The sequence below is a fragment of the Pipistrellus hanaki genome, assembly GCF_964339955.1.
Source record: "Pipistrellus hanaki genome assembly, chromosome: X".
Classification (NCBI taxonomy): Eukaryota; Metazoa; Chordata; class Mammalia; order Chiroptera; family Vespertilionidae; genus Pipistrellus; species Pipistrellus hanaki.
In genome coordinates, this window is record NC_140524.1 from 5,551,436 (window position 1) to 5,571,429 (window position 19,994).

At 49.3% G+C, this 19,994-nt stretch overlaps 2 protein-coding genes across 4 annotated transcripts; both read right to left on the bottom strand.

The window, feature by feature from the left end:
- Nucleotides 1–323: 323 nt before the first annotated feature.
- Nucleotides 324–3,132, bottom strand: PRAF2 (PRA1 domain family member 2). 2 transcript variants are annotated; one of them, XM_084871242.1, is made up of 3 exons: nt 2,640–3,132; nt 1,482–1,699; nt 324–1,178 (listed from the first exon to the last, which is right to left on the bottom strand). In XM_084871242.1, exons 1-3 carry the CDS (start codon nt 2,816–2,818, stop codon nt 1,039–1,041), a joined length of 537 nt encoding a protein of 178 aa, XP_084727368.1. In that variant the 5' UTR covers nt 2,819–3,132; the 3' UTR covers nt 324–1,038. The 2 variants fall into 2 exon arrangements, with proteins under 2 accessions (XP_084727368.1, XP_084727369.1); XM_084871243.1 differs by having other exon boundaries at nt 2,656–2,847.
- Nucleotides 3,133–3,271: 139 nt separating this feature from the next.
- WDR45 (WD repeat domain 45) lies at nt 3,272–11,405 on the bottom strand. 2 transcript variants are annotated; one of them, XM_084871241.1, is made up of 11 exons: nt 11,282–11,405; nt 7,304–7,375; nt 7,088–7,162; nt 6,899–7,003; nt 5,889–5,994; nt 5,673–5,767; nt 4,730–4,809; nt 4,408–4,616; nt 4,227–4,328; nt 3,992–4,137; nt 3,272–3,742 (listed from the first exon to the last, which is right to left on the bottom strand). In XM_084871241.1, the coding sequence occupies exons 2-11, from the start codon at nt 7,356–7,358 to the stop codon at nt 3,633–3,635; spliced, it is 1,083 nt and encodes a 360-aa protein (XP_084727367.1). In that variant the 5' UTR covers nt 7,359–7,375; nt 11,282–11,405; the 3' UTR covers nt 3,272–3,632. The 2 variants fall into 2 exon arrangements, with proteins under 2 accessions (XP_084727367.1, XP_084727366.1); XM_084871240.1 differs by having other exon boundaries at nt 5,889–5,997.
- Between the last annotated feature and the right edge of the window lie 8,589 nt (nt 11,406–19,994).

Genomic DNA, 19,994 nt, shown 5'->3' on the forward strand with positions numbered 1-19,994 from the left:
TATAACACCATGTCATGAAAAATAGAACGCCATGGAAACAGCCTGGATCATGTCAGGTGCTCTGGCTTTACTGGTTTTGTGATGTGGGACAACTTCTTTGCCTGTCTGTGGTCAGATGGCTAGCCAACCCTGAGCCAGAGCCCTTGGTAAGACAAATGAAAATGGGAGCACTGCGTGCCCTCAACTACCTGTGTGTTAATGCTAGATTAACAAGTTCCCGGAAGGAGAGATCACCCCATCCGCCCACATATTTGACAGAGACCGACCCAAGTCATAAAGAATCTAGCAGAATCCAAAAGCAGAGACCACCACGATAGGCCCAATTGGCATGAGCGATGTAACAGCTTTTATTGTTGCAACAATACTGATATATATGCCTCATTCCGGGTCAGGGCTACCCCCACCCCACGGTCCTCACCACTGTGGAACTTGTGTATGTGTGTACATGGGGGGGGGGGGCAGAATCCCTAAGTAGAGCTGAAGGGAGGCAAATGGGACTGGTGAGTGTTGGGGTCACTGGGGACCAAGGGTTCAATAGGATCAGGATACCTGACTTCTACCCAGAGGGGGACTGAGAATACTTTGGTCCTGGGGTCAAGATTTGGCAATGCCTTGTTCTGAGTTCAAAGCTGGGGTGTGGTCTGGAAAAGCCTTGATCTAAGACTCAAGGTTTGAGAATGTCTCAGTCCCACACCCCAGCTTTGGGACTGAGCATGGGAGACAAGTGGGTCCCTGGTTAGGTTTGTGGGAGTCTCTCCATCCAGAAGTTGATATTGACCATGGATACTCGGATCTCTAAGCCCCACTTCAGGGCTGGATGTGAGTGGCTGTGTCCCAAGTTCCCTAGGCAACAGGGATGGCGTATGAGGGATATCCGCTTTGGATCTAGGGGTGGGGTGGGGGTGGGGGAGCATTATAGATGCCCTGCTTTTCTACCTGGGCAAGGGGCTCCTAGCTTAAGGACTGGGAAAAGGCTCTAAATCCCGGTTATGGGCTGGGGTTGGGGTCCTCCAGGTCTTGGGTACCGATCCCAAGGCCCTAGGACCCAGCCTCCTGCTCTTGTCCCAGCGCCTCCAGTAGCAGCCCCATTGGTGTCCGCTTGAGGCCAATGCTCTCGATCTTGTTCTCTATCTTGTTCTTGAGGTTGCGCAGGCGCAGTGAGGCGTGCACCAGGATCACTGTGGGCAATAGAAGGGTCAGTGGACAGGACACCTCTGATCCTGAAACCGTGGCTGAGGGACACTTTGTAACAGGGTAGTGGCCTGGGGGTGGGGGTGGTGGTAACCGAGACGAGGCTGGTGGAAAGCACTTAAGAGTCATTCCCCGAAGAGAACATAGCCAAGGAAGGTGCTTTGTAAAGGGGTGTGGCCATGCCCGCCGAGTCTCCCAACCCCCTCTCCTCCCCCCAAGAACCAGGGCAGGGCCGGCGCCACGCGCACGCGCTGGCCCTGTTCCCGGGTATCCGGGTAGGGCAGACTCACGGAGGACTGGCCCGGCGATGCTGAGCAGGAAGGTGCCAGCGCCACCCACCGCCCAGAGGACCAGGAGGCCGACGGCGAGCACGGCGGCCAGGCAGGCGGCGGGGTGACTGCGGCGGCAGCGGCGCACGGCCGCGCGGCTCTCAGCCGCCCACACCAGCACCCCGAGGGCCACCGCCACCACCAGCGCGCTTAGGAGGGTGTGCAGCGGCCGCAAGTACCTGCGGGAACAACAGAACTAACTAGTCAGCCAGCCGGGAGAGGGCCCCCCGCCTCCAAGCCTCCCCGACCACCGTCCGCGATTCCAGGTCCTCAGAGCTTTGTCCCCGGTCCGGACCCCGCAAGCCGGAGAAATACTCTGGCCAGCCCCGTCTGCTAGTCCGCCCTCCGGGACTTCCGACTCCCAGCAGCCCGGGACCCTTTCTTTTCAATCCCACAGCCCCATCTTTTTAGCTCCAGGCGCTCCCATCCAGATAGCTCCTTCCTGCTGTCCCTCCAGGGCCCCTCCGGTACTCCACCCCATCCTGCCCCCAAACCCTTGCAGATTTTCCCCGAGGCCTTGTGTCCACACATTTCCCTCTTCCGAGGCCCTGGGTCCTTACAGGACCCTTTTCCAGGATTTAGGTTCTACTCTCATCTCACATCCCCACCCAAGTCCCTCCTCCAGGCTCAACCCGGTCTGATCTCAGGCCTTCGGCTCCTGGATCCTCCCTCTCAGCCCAAATTCCCCAAGGACCTGCGCCTACAAGGATCCCTGTCCCTGCCCTAAGGCTTCCAGCCTAGTCACTCGGAGCCCCATCACCCCAGACACACTCACGTCCCACTGTAAAGTCCTCCTTATCTTCAGGTCCACCTTCCAGGCGTTTCCCCTGCGGTTCCACATTCTCCGTCCTCCCCAGGTCTTCCTTCCAGTCCCACTAACCCCTCCGGCTAAGCTGTAACCAGCCCAGGGCCTCCAGAAAACTTAGGTCCCACTCCCTCCAGTCCCCACTCCCTTTAAGTCCCCATTCCCCAGGCCCTCAGGGCTTCTATCTCCGCAGAAGTTGCCCTTCCTGCCTGGCAGCCACCCCACCCAGGCTACCCTTCCCGGTTCTCAGAATCCCGCGGGCCAACCCTCCACGCCCTGCGGGCGTCCCCGGCCAGCCTCCCTCCCTCCCTCACCCAGCCAGGGCAAGACCGAAGCCGAAGCAGACAAGGTAGTTGGTTTGGTAGTAGAGGAGGTTGTTGATGACACGGTGACACCATCGCTGCGGGTCGCATGGATCCGGGGCCGCTAGACGCGCCGACCCCAGAACGAAGTCATCCAGGGCGCGTAGCGGTGGCAGCCGCACCTCCGACATCCTGCTAGTCGATGTAGCTGGACCAGCCCGGGGAGCAGCCGAACTACAACACCCGTTACGCCCCGCGCCACCGCGGCGGAAACCGGGAAATGGAGTCTGGGCGGGCTCCTGCTACCCTATCCACCCAGGTGGACAGCGCAGGCGCACAACACGTGACCGGAAATGCAAACGCCAAAACCGGAACTGCCGTGAAACTTAAATATAGGCAGCGTAGCATGGCATTCCCATCCGCTCCAGGTGGGGGCGCCAAGGGGCCCTTTTCTGGGAGGCACCAGCAGCACAACTGTAGCCAGACATCCGGACTAAGCAGGGGTGCGGGCAGGGATGGTCAGAAGGACCGGAGCAGGATCCCACCTCCATCCTGTCCAAGTAGGTCACACCTTTCCTGGACACTTCTGCAGTGCCTTTCAGCCTCATCTCCTCCAGGCCCCACCCCCGAGGTCCAGCCATAAATACTATTAATTTTTATTCAAATTCATCATATCATTGATTGGCTCTTTCTGGGAAAAAATTTTTATCCCCACAGGTTGAATCAGGGCACTTCCTCTGGGGACCTAGTCCTCTTCTCCAGGCTGGGAGCCCCAGGGCATCTGCTGCCCCTCTGGGTCTCTGGCCTGGCCCTGTGGGCACACAGTCCTCAAGGACACCACCAAGAAGTGGGTGGGAGGAATGAGCCGTTTGGGCATTGCTCTGAGGAGGGGAAAGTGTGCACCTGCCCCGTTAGTGCTCGCTGGCTGGTGGCTTTCAGCACTCCCACTCCCATAAATGCTTTGCACTTTGCCACTGCAGGTCCCTAGCACAACCCACGGGGTCCTTAAAAGTCATCATCATCACAGATGTCAAGGTACACATCGAAAGCCTCTCTGTTGCAGTTTCCATCAGGAGTGAAGACATATTTGTGGAAGGTCCCATCTACACAGATGGCTGGAGGGGGGGGGGGAAGATCAGTAAAAAAGTTAGAGGCTGCCAAAGCCACACACTTGAATACAGGCATCCCCTGGCTTACAAATCTCCTTCCAGGCTTTTGCCCGCATGCCACTCCCCTCACCGATAATGGGGTTGGACCACCCGTTCTAGCTTCTTTAGGCTTCCTATTCCCTAGAATTCTTCCAGGCCCAACCTGCAGGCCTTTGCCCATGCAATAACCCCCGGTCAAGGGTTCGTCCCACTTACCGATGACGGAGTTGACATTCTTGGAAGTGTTGCGACCGAAGGCGCAGATGCAGGCCGACTCAGCAGGCACTGTGAAACTCGCCAGGCTCCACTGAGAGTCCACGTATTGTCCAATCATAGGCCCGACTTTGCCCACTCGAGCTAGCCTGCAGGCAGTGCTGACTAAGCCCAGGTATGGTACATGGGCAGGGGTATGGGTATATGGCGGGGTGGGGCAGGGGGAGGGGGTACTCACGCAGAGCGGCGGTTGAGGCGGGTGTCCTTGAGGGCAAAGATGTGGACCGTGCCCTTATCACTGGAAGCACACAGGAAGGAAGAGTCGTGGCTGAAGTTGATGCTGGAAGATAAACCAGCAATTATGCCTACCTGTCATGTGGCGTGGGGTGGCTGGCCCACCGTGTATTCCCTGGGCTCACCAGTAGAGGGTGGCAGGGTCGGTGCCTCGGCGGAGTTCCACCAGCTTTTCCTTGGACTGTGTGTCAAAAAGGCGAATAAGGGTGCCCTTCTGGGAGGCCGAGGCCACTACAGTGCCCGGCTGGTTCAGAGACACACAGGCCACGTCGCTCTGATGTGCGTTGATGGTAAATGGCGCAGACGAAGTGCCTGGCTTTGTGCTTGCCAGGTCCTGTGATGGGAAGGAGCAGTTGGTGCTTGGGGCAGCATGGAGGGCAGGGTCCCAGAGTCTACAGGGAGAACTAGTCTACCCACCTCCTCACTTCTGCCCACTGGACAACTCACCACAAGTTGCAGACTCCCGCACTTGTGTCCTGGGAACACGAGCAGCTGTTTCTCCAGGCTGGGGCAGAGGTCACAGATACCTAGGGTGTGAGGATGAAGTAGGGGGAGGGACTGGTGAAGGGGAGGCAGTGGCCAGGCAGGGTCTCAGAATGGACAGAGCTGGATAAGGGCTGGACTTGAACCTTCCATGATACTTGTTACCTACAGAACCCTCAGGGTGCTGTCCTCAGCTGTGACTCCACCAGATCCCCTTCTTCCCTACGCAGCTGGGGCAGCCCCAGGAGGCCCCAGGATCCCTGACTCACCCACCCACGCGCTTACTAGGTATGTTCGCTCTGCCATCTGGAGCACATGAGTGGGGCAGGGCTAAGGGTTGGGAAAGAGAACTGGCTAAGGCCATGGTCGGCAAACTGTGGCTCTCAAGCCACATGCGGCTCCTTGGCCCCTTGAGTGTGGCTCTTCCACAAAAATACCACAGCCTGGGCGAGTCTATGTTGAAGAAGTGGTGTTAGAAGAAGTTTAAGTTTAAAAAATGTGGCTCTCAAGAGAAATTTCAATCGTCATGCTGTTGATATTTGGCTCTGTGGACTGATGAGTTTGCCGACCACTGGGCTAAGGGATGGGAAGATGAATAGATGGGGAGTATAGGGGTTGGCAACACAAGGAGGTTTACAGCTGCACTGTGACATTCTGTTGAGGAATCCTGTCTCTTGTAATTATCAGAACTTGCATGTCTTTCCTCATGTGAACAACGGTAAATCTACTTTTGCCCACCCTGTATGTGCATCCCAGGCCATATGAGTATCTCTCTGCGCAAAGACTCTCCATGCCTCCCCCCCACCCCGCTTCTCTCTGTGTACCCCTCCCATGTTCTCTTCATTTCCTCCCCTCCACCTCTTCCTCTGCCTCCAGCCCTTCCTCCTGTATATCTGGCTCTTCTTACCCTTTGGGTTGTCCCGGGTGTCGAACTCAAACAGCTTTCGGGGATTGTCAGGGAAGGAGTACACATAGATGCGGTTCCTCAGCACAATCACAATTCTGTAGGTGTCACATAACATACAACAGCCATGAGGGAGGGCAGATGTTCAGGCAGAACTAACCCTCTCACCTGCTACGGGGACCTCCTACCTCCCCCACCCCCAGTCCTCCTCAGGCTCACTTGTCATGGCGCATGCGCACAGCCAGCACTGCCTTGGTGAAGGTGAACTCCAGCACCAGCTTATCCTTGGAGTCCTTGCCCTCCCGGGCATCATCCCAGATCAGCACTGCTGGGAAGTTGGGTGCATTGTGGGGGCCAAGGTTTAAGCTGAGGGACAGCCCTGCTGATACAAAACACACCCTACTCCCCATGGGTCTTCCACCCACTCGTTTAACCTTTCACTAACATCCAATGTGAGCCTCACACAGCATGAGAACTGTGAGGAAACTGAGGCTTACACCATTCACAAGTGAGGAAACTGAGGCTTGAAGGGATTGAGTATTCACTCAAGGACCTCACGGCCCATCAGCAAGCAGGCAGGGACTTAATCCTGTCACTAATTCTGCCTCCAGGGTCCTAGTCCCTATACTCCTGAGATTTGTGAGAAATCCTAGACTCCCTGACTTACCAAGGGCAAGTCTCTTGCCACGTCCCAATAAGATCAACAAAAAAACCTTACGGTAGGGGGCATATGGGAGGCAGCTGATCAATGATGTTTCTCCCTCATTGATGTTTCTATCTATCCCTCTTTTTTTCCTCTCTCTAAAAATAAATAAAAACATATACATAAAAAATTATGTTAAACCTATTGGTTAGATAAGTTGTTCAATCTCTCTGGTCCTCAGTTTCCTCATCTGTAGAAATGGGATATTGATACTTCCTACCATATAGAGTTAGGGTGAGGGTTAAATGAGTTAATACACATAAAGTGCTTAGAACAGTACCAGACTCACATCAAGTACCCTATAGGTAAAGACATGGTGTACAGGAGACATTCAATTAATGTTTGTTAAATGAAGACAAAACATCAAGCTTCTTAAGCTATAAGAGTCATGACTTCTAAGATGTAGGCCTCACTGTTAGACTTTCAGGTGCTCTGACGTCTTCATCTTCAAGTGCCTTGGGGTTCCTGGAGGGGGCCATGATTCCAGGGAATCTGGGCCAAGGGCAGATGAGATAAGGGCACTTACCCGAGATCTCTGAGAACTTGGGACTGCTACCACCGCCCACCAGGGCCAGCAGGTTGGAGCGGTACAGCATTTCCACCAGGCCCATGCTGCCCACCTGCTCATGGTCTGGACAAGGACCAGGGTGTCAGCAAGGGTGAAAGCTAATGCCCAGCCCTTCTACCCACTGCCTCTTCCCCACCGATGGCTCACCCAGGTGTCCCTTCTCCATCAATGGCTCCACGTTGTAGATGCGTACGCCGGTCTCCATGGCACAGCAAAAGCAGCCTGAGGAATAGGAGGAATCCAGGCTACCTCAGAGGATGCCCACGTGGGAAGCTAGGACAGGCTGCTTAACACCCACCTCTAACCATTCTATCCCTCCTTCCCTCCCTCCCTCCCACAAGGTTACAAGTACGAGTCTCTCACTTTGGTCTTGGTTGAAACGCAGGCTGGTCACCCCTCGGAGTGGTTGCTGAGTCATGATTCAGGATTGCTTCCCTGGACACAAATGGGGATAGGGTTGCAAAGAGTCCTGGGGTCTGCCCTCCAAGTCCTAGAACTCTTTTTCCCTAATTGATTTTTTTCCTTTCTCCTCCCATTCTGCTACCAACTAACCACAGCACCACTACAAAGAAGACAAAAACAGGGCAGAGAGTCCTGGGGTCTCCACTCTAAGCTTCCAAGACCCCAAACAACATAGCCAGGAACCTCTCACATTTGGCTACCCTGACCTAGATCCTATACCTCCTTCTTATTCTCCAGCCCTCACAAGCTTCTTGTCAGAAAGTAATAAGAAAGTAATTTCCGAGAATCCAAGATGGCTGCACAGGTAAACACCTAGCCGCAGCCACACACAACAATTTCAATAAAATACAACTAAAATATAAAATGGACATTACCCAGAATTACAGGAAAGTCGACTGACTGGAAATTGTACAACGAGAAGCAAGGAGAAAACCAGAAGGAAGAGCGGAGGAGCTGTAAAAGCCTAAGGTACGGAAACACACAGCGCACGCCGAGAGGCAGTCCCGGAGGCGCGCACATTGTGCGCAGAGGACAGACTATTGACTCTGCTGTCAGATTGCCCTGGCGGGAAGGAGACAAGGGCTCCGGACTGTGCTGGGTTCCGACTCCTCTGAACCCCAGTTCTAGGCCAGACCCCGGGGACCCAGGCTCAAACAGAGGGAGCTGGGCTGTAAGGCAGAACCCCGGGGGAGCGATGAAAGGAGGCCCCGGAGGCGCGCACATTGCAGAGAAGGGACGGTTGGCTGTGCTGTGGGATTGCCCTGGCGGGAAGGAGACAGGGGCTCCAGACTGCTCTGAATGCCACCTTCAACCCCACTTCCAACTGAACTGAACCCCAGTTCCGGGCTCATTGGGGGAGAGCCTAGACTGTTTGGTAGCAGGCGAAAATCGAGGACACCTTTCTCTAAGAGGTACTTGCAGCGAGTACTGAAGGACCCTGGGGATTACTGAGACTCAGGAACCGCATAGGGCGTGGCTGACGGAAGCCAAGCCTGTAGGCTCCACCCTGAAACTCCGCCCCAAGACAACGAAATAGATCGCAAAAGAAAGAAATGGAGGACAAAAAGCAACTGGATATAGAGTTCAAAACCACACTTATAAGGTTCTTCAAGAATCTCCTAGAAAAGGCCGATAAAATAAACAAGACCTATGAGGATATGAAAAGGGATCAACTAGAAATAATAAGGGATCAACAAGAAATAATAAGGGATCAACAAGAAACAAAGATACATTGTCTGAAATAAAAAATATTATACAGAGTCCTAAAAACAGAATGGAAGATCGCAAGAATCAAGTCAAAGATTTGGAACATAAAGAGCCAGAAGACACTCCTCCACAGAAGCAAGAAGGCAAGTGAATCCAGAAAATTGAAGATAATGTAAGAAACCTCTGGGACAACTTCAAGCGAACCAACATCAGAATTATGGGGGTCCCAGAAGATGAGAGAGAGCAAGATATCGAAAACATACTGAAACAAATAGTGACAGAAAACTTCCCCCACCTGGTGAAAGAATTAGACTTACAAGTCCAGGAAGCGCACAGAACTCCAAACAAAAGGAATCCAAAGAAGACCACACCAAGACAAATCATAATTAAAATTCCAAGAGCAAAAGACAAAGAGAAAATATTAAAAGCAGCAAGAGCAAAGCAGGTAGTTACCTATAAAAGAGCACCTATATGATTGTCAGCTGATTTCTCAACAGAAACCATGCAGGCCAGACGGGAATGGCAAGAAATATTCAAGGTGATGAATAGTAAGAACCTACAACCAAAAATAATCTATCCAGCAAAGCTATCACTCAGAATCGAAGGCCAGATAAAGAGCTTCACTAATAAAAAAAAAGCTAAAGGAGTTCATCACCACCAAACCAGAATTATATGAATTGCTGAAGGGGGTTCTTTCGGAAGAGAAAGTAAATAAAGATAAAAATTATGAACAACAAATACGTAACTATCAACAAGTGAATCTAAAAACCAAGGAAATTAAAAAAAATCTGATGAACAATATTAACTGTTGAATATGATAGAATCAGAGGTATGGAAGGGGAGTGAACTGACGATTCTTGGGGGAAAGGGGAGAGGGGGATGTGGGAAGAGACTGAACATAAACTGTGCATCTATGGATGAGGACAATGGGGGGTGGGGAAAGGACAGAGGGTGGGGTGGGAACCTGGTGGAGAGCAATGGTGAGGGGGGGGGGAAAGGAACATTTGTAATAATATGAACAATAAAGATTTTTTTTTTTTAAAGAAGGTAATTTACCCAGTGATATCTCCTCCTCATACCCAGAAAATCCTGGCCCCAATACCCCACGTGGCCTAGAATCAACTCCCAGCCACTTCCCATCTTCACACCTGAACCTAGCACTCAACTCCACATGTCAACCAATGGGGAGAGGGACTAGAATATCCATCACTTCCTGCACCTCCATGACCTGGGCCTGAGACCAAGTATGTTTTTGGTCTACTGTCTAGAACCCCTGCAACCTATTCCACCACTCTACAGTGTTCTCACACCTTCCCTCCTCACAGGCTTCCCCAAACTCCTTCAGGATCCCAGCCTACCTCCAGATGAATCCTTCTCATACCATGCTAACTTCCTCCCACAAGGACCAGCCTGGATGTTTCCCTAGAACCCCTATGCCCCAAAGACCCTGCCTCAGAATCCCCTATCACTCCAAGTCCCCTCCCCCTGCAGGACAGCTTCTTCCATGTGCTCTACCGTCCATGTCTCCAACATGGGTTGGCTTGGACCTACTCCCAGGAATCCTGTCCCCTATGCTTTGTGGACAAAAAGGGCTCTACAGAAAGTAAGCCCACAGGGTGATCTGATTATAAATTCCTAACTGGGTAGGTCATGGTGGGTAGTCAAGCCACAGGTAGATAACTTCTTTAGTAAAAGGCTTAGCTTTGTCTTAAGCGAGCCCCGTCATTGTTTATGCTAACTTAGGATAACATACCTTTGAAATGCCACCCTTCAGACTCCTCCCTCCTTCTAATCCAAACTCCACCTTGCTTTCTCCCACCTTCATGTAATCTTCCTTATGTTCTTGCCTGAATCTCAAATGCAAAAAAGAAACTGCAAACTGAAAATAAGACATCCTCCGAAAATAAGACCTAGTGCATGGAAAGATAAGACATTCCCTGAAAATAAGACCTAGCGCAACTTAAAAAAAAATAATAATAATATAAGACACTGTCTTATTTTCGGGGAAACAGGGTATTCTCCAAAACATTTGAGATCTTGTGTCCTGGAAATTGCAATCAGTTTTGGCTTAAGTAAAATAAACATTCAACAGGTCTGGGCGTTTCTTATTCTTCCTCCCAGACCCCTTATCCTCCCCATGATCCTGCCCCAGAACACATCTACCCCTTTAAGACCATTGTCCAGGACACACCTCCCAAAACCCCTACCCCCGCTTCCGCTCCTGCCCCGAACTTCCTTAAGTTTCCCATCCTAGAGCTCTCATACTCCCTTCAAACCCTGATCTCCCCAGGAACTTTGCCCAGGCATACCCTTCTCCATCCTCCAAGAGCCCAAACCTCCTTTCTTGCCCAGTACCACCTCACTCCCCAAAGACCCATTCTTTTGACAGCTCCAGCTTCCAGGATCACACTTTTTTTTTTTACTCCCATTCCAAAGATCTGAACCACTCAAGAACCTTGCCCACGGATGCCTCGCACAAGGACCCCCTCCCCAGCATTTTTTCATGTCCATGATAGCACTCATACACTCCTTCCAACACCAGCACCCATTCAATATCGCTGTCATAGATCCCCTCAACCACCCAAGACCCTTGTTCAAAAGGCCTCCCAGCCCACCACCCAAACTCCGACCAGTTCTGGAGTTATGTCCCAGCCCCCCGCCACCTGTACTGACCTGACCTCCGCTCCTGCCTCCCGATCCTAAGCCCGGGTCTGCGTGCCGCCCGCGGCACAGCTTTCTGACCTCCAGGGCCTTGACACCTGGCTCCCTTGTTTACATCAGGTCTCACTTCCGGGGGAGGGAGCCTGGCACCGGAAATGACACATCCTGGCTGGAAGGTGAGGCCACAGCCCTCCTTGTTCCGGTTTTGGGAACTGCTATCTTCTAGGAGGATGCAGAGAATGGAGGAAGCTTCGCGTGGTCATGAGTGTTTGAGGGAAATGGAGAGGGGTGGGTGAGGGAGCTAAGTGGGAAAGGGCCGAGGATTTCCCATTTGGTTCTGCTTGGAGAGCTAGAGGAGTTAACTTTCTGGGCAAACGAGACTTGGACCTCCGAGGTGGGCTAGAGCGGCCGCGCTCAGTTAATACCGTGTTTGCCCGAAAATAAGACATCCTCTGAAAATAAGACCTACTTACAGGTTTCCTTCTGAGTGAAATAAAAGTCATCCCCCCGAAAATAAGCCCCCCCCTAGGCTAAACATGAGAGATTTGGTCCACTGATTCTGAAAGAAATGGAGTCACAAGAAATTCACCAGGAAATTCAGGAATTGGATTGTTCTGATGATGTTCCAGAAGATGATGACATGATTATCATTGAATAAATGAGTAAATTCTTGATATTGTAGGATTCACAGTTTGTCCGGTTTTTGTTGACAACTACCGTACTACCGTACCGTATACAGGTAATAAATTTCCTTTATTTTCATTTAACAATAAATGTGTACCGTATTCTTCTTCATGGAAAAATAAGACATCCCCTGAAAATAAGACCTAGCGCATCTTTGGGAGCAAAAATTAATATAAGACACTGTCTTATTTTCGGGGAAACAGGGTATGTACCTTGTTCTCCCAGACTCCTAGAGAGAAGACAGGGTGGGGGCCCTTGGGCGGAGGCGGGCGGTCTTAGAGACCTTGAAAGCTGAGACTATCCACCCTAGAGAGAAACCCAGGGTGGAATTCTCCCACCCAGCTCTTTATTTACAAAATAAAAATGGTGTTTTGCCTTCCCCAGATAGCTCAGTTGGTTATAGCGTCCTCCCATTACATCAAGGTTACGGGTTCAGTCCGGTTTAGGGCACATATGAGAATCAACCGAGTGTGCATAAATAAGTGGGACAACAAGTCAATGTGTCTGTCTGTCTCTTTAAAAAGTTATTTATATATAGTGGACATCTGTTTTATTTATCCTTTTAAGCTGATTCATGGCATTACATGGATTAAATGTAGCAGTGTGGCCAGCTGCTTTCATGTACTGTGTTGTCAACATCCATGGAGGACTCCATTGCTATGCTCCTCAACAAAGCCAGTCTTCTAGCCTTTTTCATGCTATATTTCTTCATGTCCCAGATCATATTTAACTTAATTCAGTTTGGCTTCTGTCACTCCCATATCTCTGAGATGGCTCAACCAGATCACCGATGAATAATAATCTTGCCAAAGCAGCATTTACTTCCCTATCCTTCCTGTGATCTCCCATCACATTCCACAGTCTCCTTCTCTCAACTCTCTTGGGTTTCTCTGACATCTCTGGCTAATCATCTTGATCCAATTTCCAAATATTAGAGTATCCTTGGGATGATCCTGGCCTCCTTAATTTTGTAGACAATATTGTCTATTGTACTTAAGTGACTTCATCTTGTATCATAGCCTTAATTATTGCCGTTTTTTGGGGGGAGAGCCACTAATTTAGGCCTCTATGCCAGACCTCTCCTGAACAGTAGACTCATATATGCTATGGCCTGTTTGACATGTTTACATGGATGTCTCAAGGCATCTCAACTGTAGACCATCCAAACAGTTCTCTGCAATTTCCGTGGCTCAAGTACCCTCCTGTCTCTGTCATTTCAACCAATGGCAAGAGCCTTGAAAACAGTATGCTAAGTGAAAGAAGCCAGTCACAAAGGACCACTTGCATATTGTATTGTTATGTCAGAGGAGTTCCAGAAGCCATGCATGCAACCGATGGTGACACAGATAACAGACTAGTGCGCCAGACAGATGGCGACACAAATGCTGGTTCCTTCCTGGAACCCATGATGGACCAGTGCTCCAGGCAAATGTTGGCACAGATATTGGTTCCATTCTTGGAACCCCTGCCCACAGCGGAAATTCCACCTGTCTTCAGCTCATGGTCCTCTACCCTCACTGAACACCGGTATTAAAAAAGTGCCTCAGCTCCCACCCAGTGTGACTTCTCTGGCCCTACCCTAGGACCGGTGAACCTCGCCCAGGTGTGCAAGATTAAACTTCCTTTTGAGCCTAGACCGGTTTGGCTCAATGGATAGAACGTCGGCTTGGGGACTGAAGGGTCCCAGGTTCGATTCCGGTCAAGGGCATGTACCGTGGTTGCGGGCACGTCCCCAGTAGGGGGTGTGCAAGAGGCAGCTGATCGCTGCCTCTCTCTCATCGATCTTTCTATCTCTCTCCCTTCCCCTCTGTACAAAATCAATAAAATATATATTTTAAACTTCCTTTTGACTGGTCTGGACTCTCTGTCTTTGTTCTTTGCGCCATGAACCTCACACGTATGACTCCATTTGTATGAAGTGTGCAGAATAGGCAAATCCATAGAGACAAAAAGATTAGTGGTTGCCTGGGGCTGAGGTAGGAGGAGGAAGAAAAAGGGCAAAGATTGAAAAGAAGTATGGGGTTTCTTCTGAGGGTTGTGGATGAAAGGGGCCACATGCTGACCTGACAGGCTCAGGGGAGGCCTGCATGGCAGTCTTGCAAACTCAGAGACCTAAAGTCACCACAAAGGATGGTCTGAAATTAAACTTTAAACGCAGTTATGGTGGGTAGTTACATCCTAGGCCAGTATCTTCACTGACAAGGTCAACCTTTACCTTAACTGAGCCTATATGTCTTTTTACATCTATGATAACATACCCTTGAAATGTCTAGGTAACTTATAACTTCCCCTTTAAAATTCCATCATTATCATGTTAACTGTTCCTGCACTCACCTAAGTATGTGTCCGTCATTTTACCTTTTATCCAAACCCAGGGTCCCTCCCCCTTCACCCCCTCTTTGTTTTATCTCACCTCCTTAATCTATCACCAATGAATTTCATGTAACCCACCTCTGTCCCAACTTTGATTGCAATGTATAAATACAAATGTAACTCATTTGATTGCAATGTATAAATACAAATATAACCCGCCATTCTCTGGAGCATTATCTCGATATCTTGAGGTTCTGCTTCCCAGCCTATATTTGGCTCAAATAAACTCATGAAAGTTCTTTACAAGTTTCAAAGTTTTTTTTTAATGTTAACAGGATTATTAAAGTGTTCTAAAACTGATTGTGGTGATGTTTGTATAACTCTAAGTATACTAAAAAAAACATTTAATTGTACACTTTTTATTTTTATTTTTAAAGATTTTTATTGGTTTTAGAGAGGAAGGGAGAGGGAGAGAAATAGAAATCTCAAAGATGAGCCCTAACTGGTTTGGCTCAGTGGATAGAGCATTGGCCTTCGGACTGAAGGGTCCCAGGTTCAATTCTGGTCAAGGGCATGTACCTTGGTTGTGGGCACATACTCCGTAGGGAGTGTGTAGGAGGCACTTGATAGATGTTTCTCTCTCATAGATGTTTCTAACTCTATCCCTCTCCCTCCCTCTCTGTAAAAAATAAATGAAATATATTTTAAAAAGAGAAATCTCAATAATGAAAGAGAACCATTGATCAGCTGCCTCCTGCATGCCATGCCCCCCACTGAGGATAGTCTGCAACCCAGGGGTGTGCCTTGACCATGAATCATACCGAGGATCACTTTGTTCATTAGTAATGCTCAACCACTGAACGACACTGGCTAGACTCATGTACTTTTCATTGTAATGACATACACATTACATAAAATTTACCATCTTAACTATTTTTGAGTGTACACTTCAGTGGTGTTAAGGATATTTACCAGGTACATTGTTCTGCTTCCAATCTCCAGAACTTCATCTTGCAAAACTCTATACCCATTAAACAACTTCCATTTCCCTCTCCCCTAACTCCTGGCAACCATCATTCTACTTTACATTGTTATTGTTTTGTTTCTTTCTGTTTTTATTGTTACTATTTTTCCTTAAGCACCATCCAGTGTAACAGCATGCCTTTCCTAAGTGAGCACCAATGTGCAATTAGGCAGCTTCCCCAGCACCCTCAGCCACATGGTCTCACCCTGAGAACTGAGCAAGACATTCCTGCCACATGCTGACACTTCAGTTGACTGCAGAAGCCATTTATTTATTTATTTATCTTTTTATTTTAAATATATTTTATTGATTTTTTACAGAGAGGAAAGGAGAGAGATAGAGAGCTAGAAACATCAATGAGAGAGAAACATCGACCAGCTGCCTCTTGCACACCCCCTACCGGGGATGTGCCTGCAACCAACGTACATGCCCCTGACCGGAATCGAACCTGGGACCTTTCAGTCTGCAGACCGACGCTCTACCACTGAGCCAAACCGGTTTTGGCCTTTTATTTTTTTAAAGTATATTTTATTGATTTTTCACAGAGAGGAAAAGAGAGGGATAGTGAGAAACATCGATGAGAGAGAAACATCAATCAGCTGCCTCTTGCACACCCCCCACCAGGGATGTACCCACAACCAAGATGCATGCCCTTGACCGGAATCGAACCTGGGACCTTTAAGTCCGCAGGCTGATGCTCTATCCACTGAGCCAAACTGGTTTCGGCATGCAGAAGCCCTTTAAATGGATAGTCTTCCTCTAGTAGCAGGAACCATTCATCTGAAAACCTACCAATGGGGTCTTGTGCTTGTCAGACAGTATTCAGTATGCTGGCCTCACATCTGCCCAGCAGCCATGGCACCAGGTTAACCGACCCTCCACACACAGACCTACCCCACATCCCTCCTACTAAGTGCACTCCAGGCAAACTCCTATACCCTGGAGGGCGAGGGGGCAGTTGCAGGATGAGAGGAGAGACCAAAAGAAATGGAACCTAGACTCTTCATCTGGAATGTCCAGGGTGGCCTTGGTTACCCTTTCTAGGCAGGGCCTGCAGCTCTTCTTTCTGGTGGCCTCACCTGCCGGCTGCACGTGGGCTGCTGTCTTGAGAGCCTGCAGGGCTTCACGCCACTGGGCTTCTATCTGAACCCTGTAATCCCAAACAAGGAACGTATCCGCTGCCTCTTCCTGGGCAGAGGGATTCTTTAGCTGTGAAGGGTCCGGATTGCCCCAGTGGCCTGCTCTTTCTGTTTCGGGCAGGGTCTCTGCATCTTGAGGCCCAGTTCCAGCTACTGCACGCACCAGGCCAGTTCCTGAGCCAGCTGCTCTGCCTGGGCCTCCGGACTTGGAGGGGATTCCTCTGGGGCCGGCTTTCAGCAGGCCTTCCAGCTCCATTCGACACAGAGGTCCTGATCTGGCTTTTCTTCTTCCTTTGCTTCATAGAAGCTGCATTGCCTTCACCCTGGAGGTGTCACTGCACACCACTGGGCTTCCATCTGAACTCTGGGGCTGGGGCTGCTGGTGTCTCCTGAGCAGGATGTCCTAGGGTCGCCATGTGCTACAGTCACTGCCACTGGCACCCTCTACTTTACATTTTTATGAATTTGACTACTCTAGATACCACAAAACTTGTCTTTTGGGGACTGGCTTATACCATTTAGCAAAATATCTTCAAGGTTCGTCTGTGTGGCAGCATGTGTTGGAGTTTCCTTCCTTTTATTTATTTTTAATTGGAATTTCCTTCCTTTTAAAAGGTAAATAACATTGCATGTATTACCACATTTCTCCCTTTTTTTGTTTATTTTGTATACTAGGGGGCCTGTGCATGAAATTCATGCAAGGGTGGATCCTTAGGCCTGGCCAGTGATCAGGGCTGATCAGGGCCTTTCAGCTGCTGGCCAGGGCATTCCTGTCACCTGCTGGCCAGGTCTGCTGGCAGGGGAGAGGAATGGTTGGATGTTGGCCAGCTGTGAGAGTGCACTGACCACCAGGGGGCAGCTCCTACATTGAGCATCTGCCCCCTGGTGGTGAGTGTGCTTCATAACGACCCGTCATTCCAGTTGTTCTGGTTGCTTAGGCTTTTAAAAAAATATATATAGATTTTATGGATTTTTTTTACAGAGAGGAAGGGAGAGGGATAGAGATCTAGAAACATCAATGAGAGAGAATCATCGACCAGCTGCCTCCTGCACACCCCCTACTGGGGATGTGCCCGCAACCAAGGTACATGCCCTCGACCAGAATCAAACCCAGGACCCTTCAGTCCGCAGGCTGATGCTCTATCCACTGAGCCACACCAGTTTTGGGTAGGCTTATATATATAGATAGATGCCACAATTTGCTTATTCACTGATGGACACTGGATTGCTTCCACCTTTTGGCTATTGTGAATAATGCTTCTAGTGAGCGTGGATGTGCAAAATCAATTCTTCTGACTATATATCCAGAAGTGGAATTGATAGATTAAATAGTAATTCTGTGTTTTGTTTTGTTTTTAATTTGGGGGGGGGGAAATGCCATACTATTTTCCATAGCAGCTGCACCATTTTATATTCCAACCAATAGTTCGAAAAGGTTCCAATTTCTCACATCCTCACCAACACTTCTCATATATATATATATATATATATATATATATATATATATATATATATATATATATAGTTTGTTTTTTATTGATTTTTTACAGAGAGGGAGAGGGATAGAGAGCTAGAAACATCAATGAGAGAGAAACATCAACCAGCTGCCTCCTGCACACCCCTACTGGGGATGTGCCCGCAACCAATGTACATTCCCTTGATGGGAATCGAATCTGGGACCTTTCAGTCCGCAGACCGCCGCTCTATCCATTGAGCCAAACCGGTTTCACTTCTCTTTTTTTAAATAGAAGCCATCCTAGTGGGTGTGAGACCCAGATAATTGTCACCTGTCAGGCAGTTCCTGAGACACTTCCCCTTACAGAGCTCATCTTTGTTTGACCTGACTCAGAACTGTTTGCATAGCCATTTCAAAACAGTTGGTGGTCATTGTTTAACTCCACAGTTGCCTGCAGTGGTGATAAGAGTTAGAGCAAACAAGAGGTTGAACAATAAACATGAAAGTAAGAGCCAAGGAATTGAATGTCCAGAGGGGGATTTGAAAAGCTCTGCAGCCCTGGCTGGTTAGGGCCTTTGGTTAGAGCACTGTCCAGCTCTGCCAGGCTCTGCCAAGATTATGGGTTCGATCCCCAGTCCGGGCACATCCAAGATACCAACCAATGAATGAAAAAATAGGGGGGACAACATATGGATGTTTTTCTCTCTCTAGTCAATACATAATTTTTTTTTAAAGTTCTGATATATTCCTGGGGATCTGGAAGGACAGGTGCAGGTGCATGTGCAATGCTGTAAGCACACTCAGAAAAGAACTGAGGCGGCCCTAAGCTCTCACCTCTGTGTAACCTTGAGGCTCTGTGAGGGCAAGAGTGAAGGCTGAGGCAGAGTAGCTAGGCATTCTGGACACAAGGCAGTACTCACTAACTTTAGGCCCTGTTTTCAAAGGCAGGCTTGGGAGAAATGTTAACTCCAGGAAATCAGAATCTGATGAAAGATCTATTTTAAGTATCACGGTGCATGGAGGAGTTGGAGGGATTGTCCACAACTGCCAGGTTATGCCATGTTGCAGGGCAGACACAGGGAGATCTGAGCCCTCCTCAAGGGTGTTACCAAGATGGATTTATTGCCAAAATCGGTGTGGCTCAGTAGATAGAATGTCGGCCTGCGGACTGGGGCGTCCCAGACTCCATTCTGGTCAAGGGCACGTACATCGGTTGCGGGCACATCCCCAGTGGGCGGTGTGCAGGAGCCAGCTGATTTTCCTCTCTCATCGACGTTTCTAGCTTTCTAACCCTCTTCCTTCCTCTCTGTAAAAAATCAATTAAAAAGAAAAAATGGATTTATTGTGATTTGGAGAAAGGAGTAGGCCTTCTTGACTGGGTGAAGCACACATAACAGAGGAAGCTGAGTACTGGACATGCCAAATTGGTGGTAAGAGTTAGAGCAAACAAGAGTTTGACCAATAAACATGAAAGAAAGAGCTAGGGAACAGAATGTCCAGAGGGAGGTTTGAAAAGCTCTGAAGGCCTGGCTGGGTAGGGCCTTTGGTTAGAGCACTGTCCGGCTCTGCCAAGATTATATTAAAAACTGAGAAGGGCTCTGTCTCAGGTAGAATTTGGTTGCTCTAGGTAACTGGATTCTCAAAAAGGTTATTGTCAAAGAGTCCTCAAACTCTAGAATCCCAACCCTTCCCCGGATTAAAAATACTACTGAGCTGAAACCGGTTTGGCTCAATGGATAGAGCGTCGGCTTGGGGACTGAAAGGTCCCGGGTTCGATTCCGGTCAAGGGCATGTACCTTGGTTGCGGGCATATTCCCAGTAGGGGGTGTGCAAGAGGCAGCTGGTCGATGCTTCTCTCTCATCGACGTTCCTAGCTCTCTCTCTCCCTTCCTCTCTGTAAAATATCAATAAAAAAATATTAAAAAAAAATAAAAATACTACTGAGCCTGGAATTCCAGGGGTAGTGCCTGCACTCACAATGCCCGGAGAGGGGTGAGCTAGGAGTAGGGTTTGTGCCTGCTATCTCCCTTAACAAGCCTGTTTGGCCAATCTTGAAAACAGACGAGTTCTGAAATCAGGGAATGACAAAAAAGTCAGTCTGTGCAAGTG

Coding starts and splice junctions, on each gene's coding strand:
- PRAF2 (XM_084871242.1), bottom strand. CDS start 2,818: ATGTCGGAGGTGCGGCTGCCACCGCTACGCGCCCTGGATGACTTCGTT. Junction 1,700..2,639: donor TTCGGTCTTGCCCTGGCTGG/GTGAGGGAGGGA, acceptor TTGTTCCCGCAG/GTACTTGCGGCCGCTGCACA. Junction 1,179..1,481: donor CATCGCCGGGCCAGTCCTCC/GTGAGTCTGCCC, acceptor TATTGCCCACAG/TGATCCTGGTGCACGCCTCA.
- WDR45 (XM_084871240.1), bottom strand. CDS start 7,358: ATGACTCAGCAACCACTCCGAGGGGTGACCAGCCTGCGTTTCAACCAA. Junction 5,998..6,898: donor CAAGTTCTCAGAGATCTCGG/GTAAGTGCCCTT, acceptor CCAACTTCCCAG/CAGTGCTGATCTGGGATGAT. Junction 4,810..5,672: donor CACCCGGGACAACCCAAAGG/GTAAGAAGAGCC, acceptor CTCACACCCTAG/GTATCTGTGACCTCTGCCCC.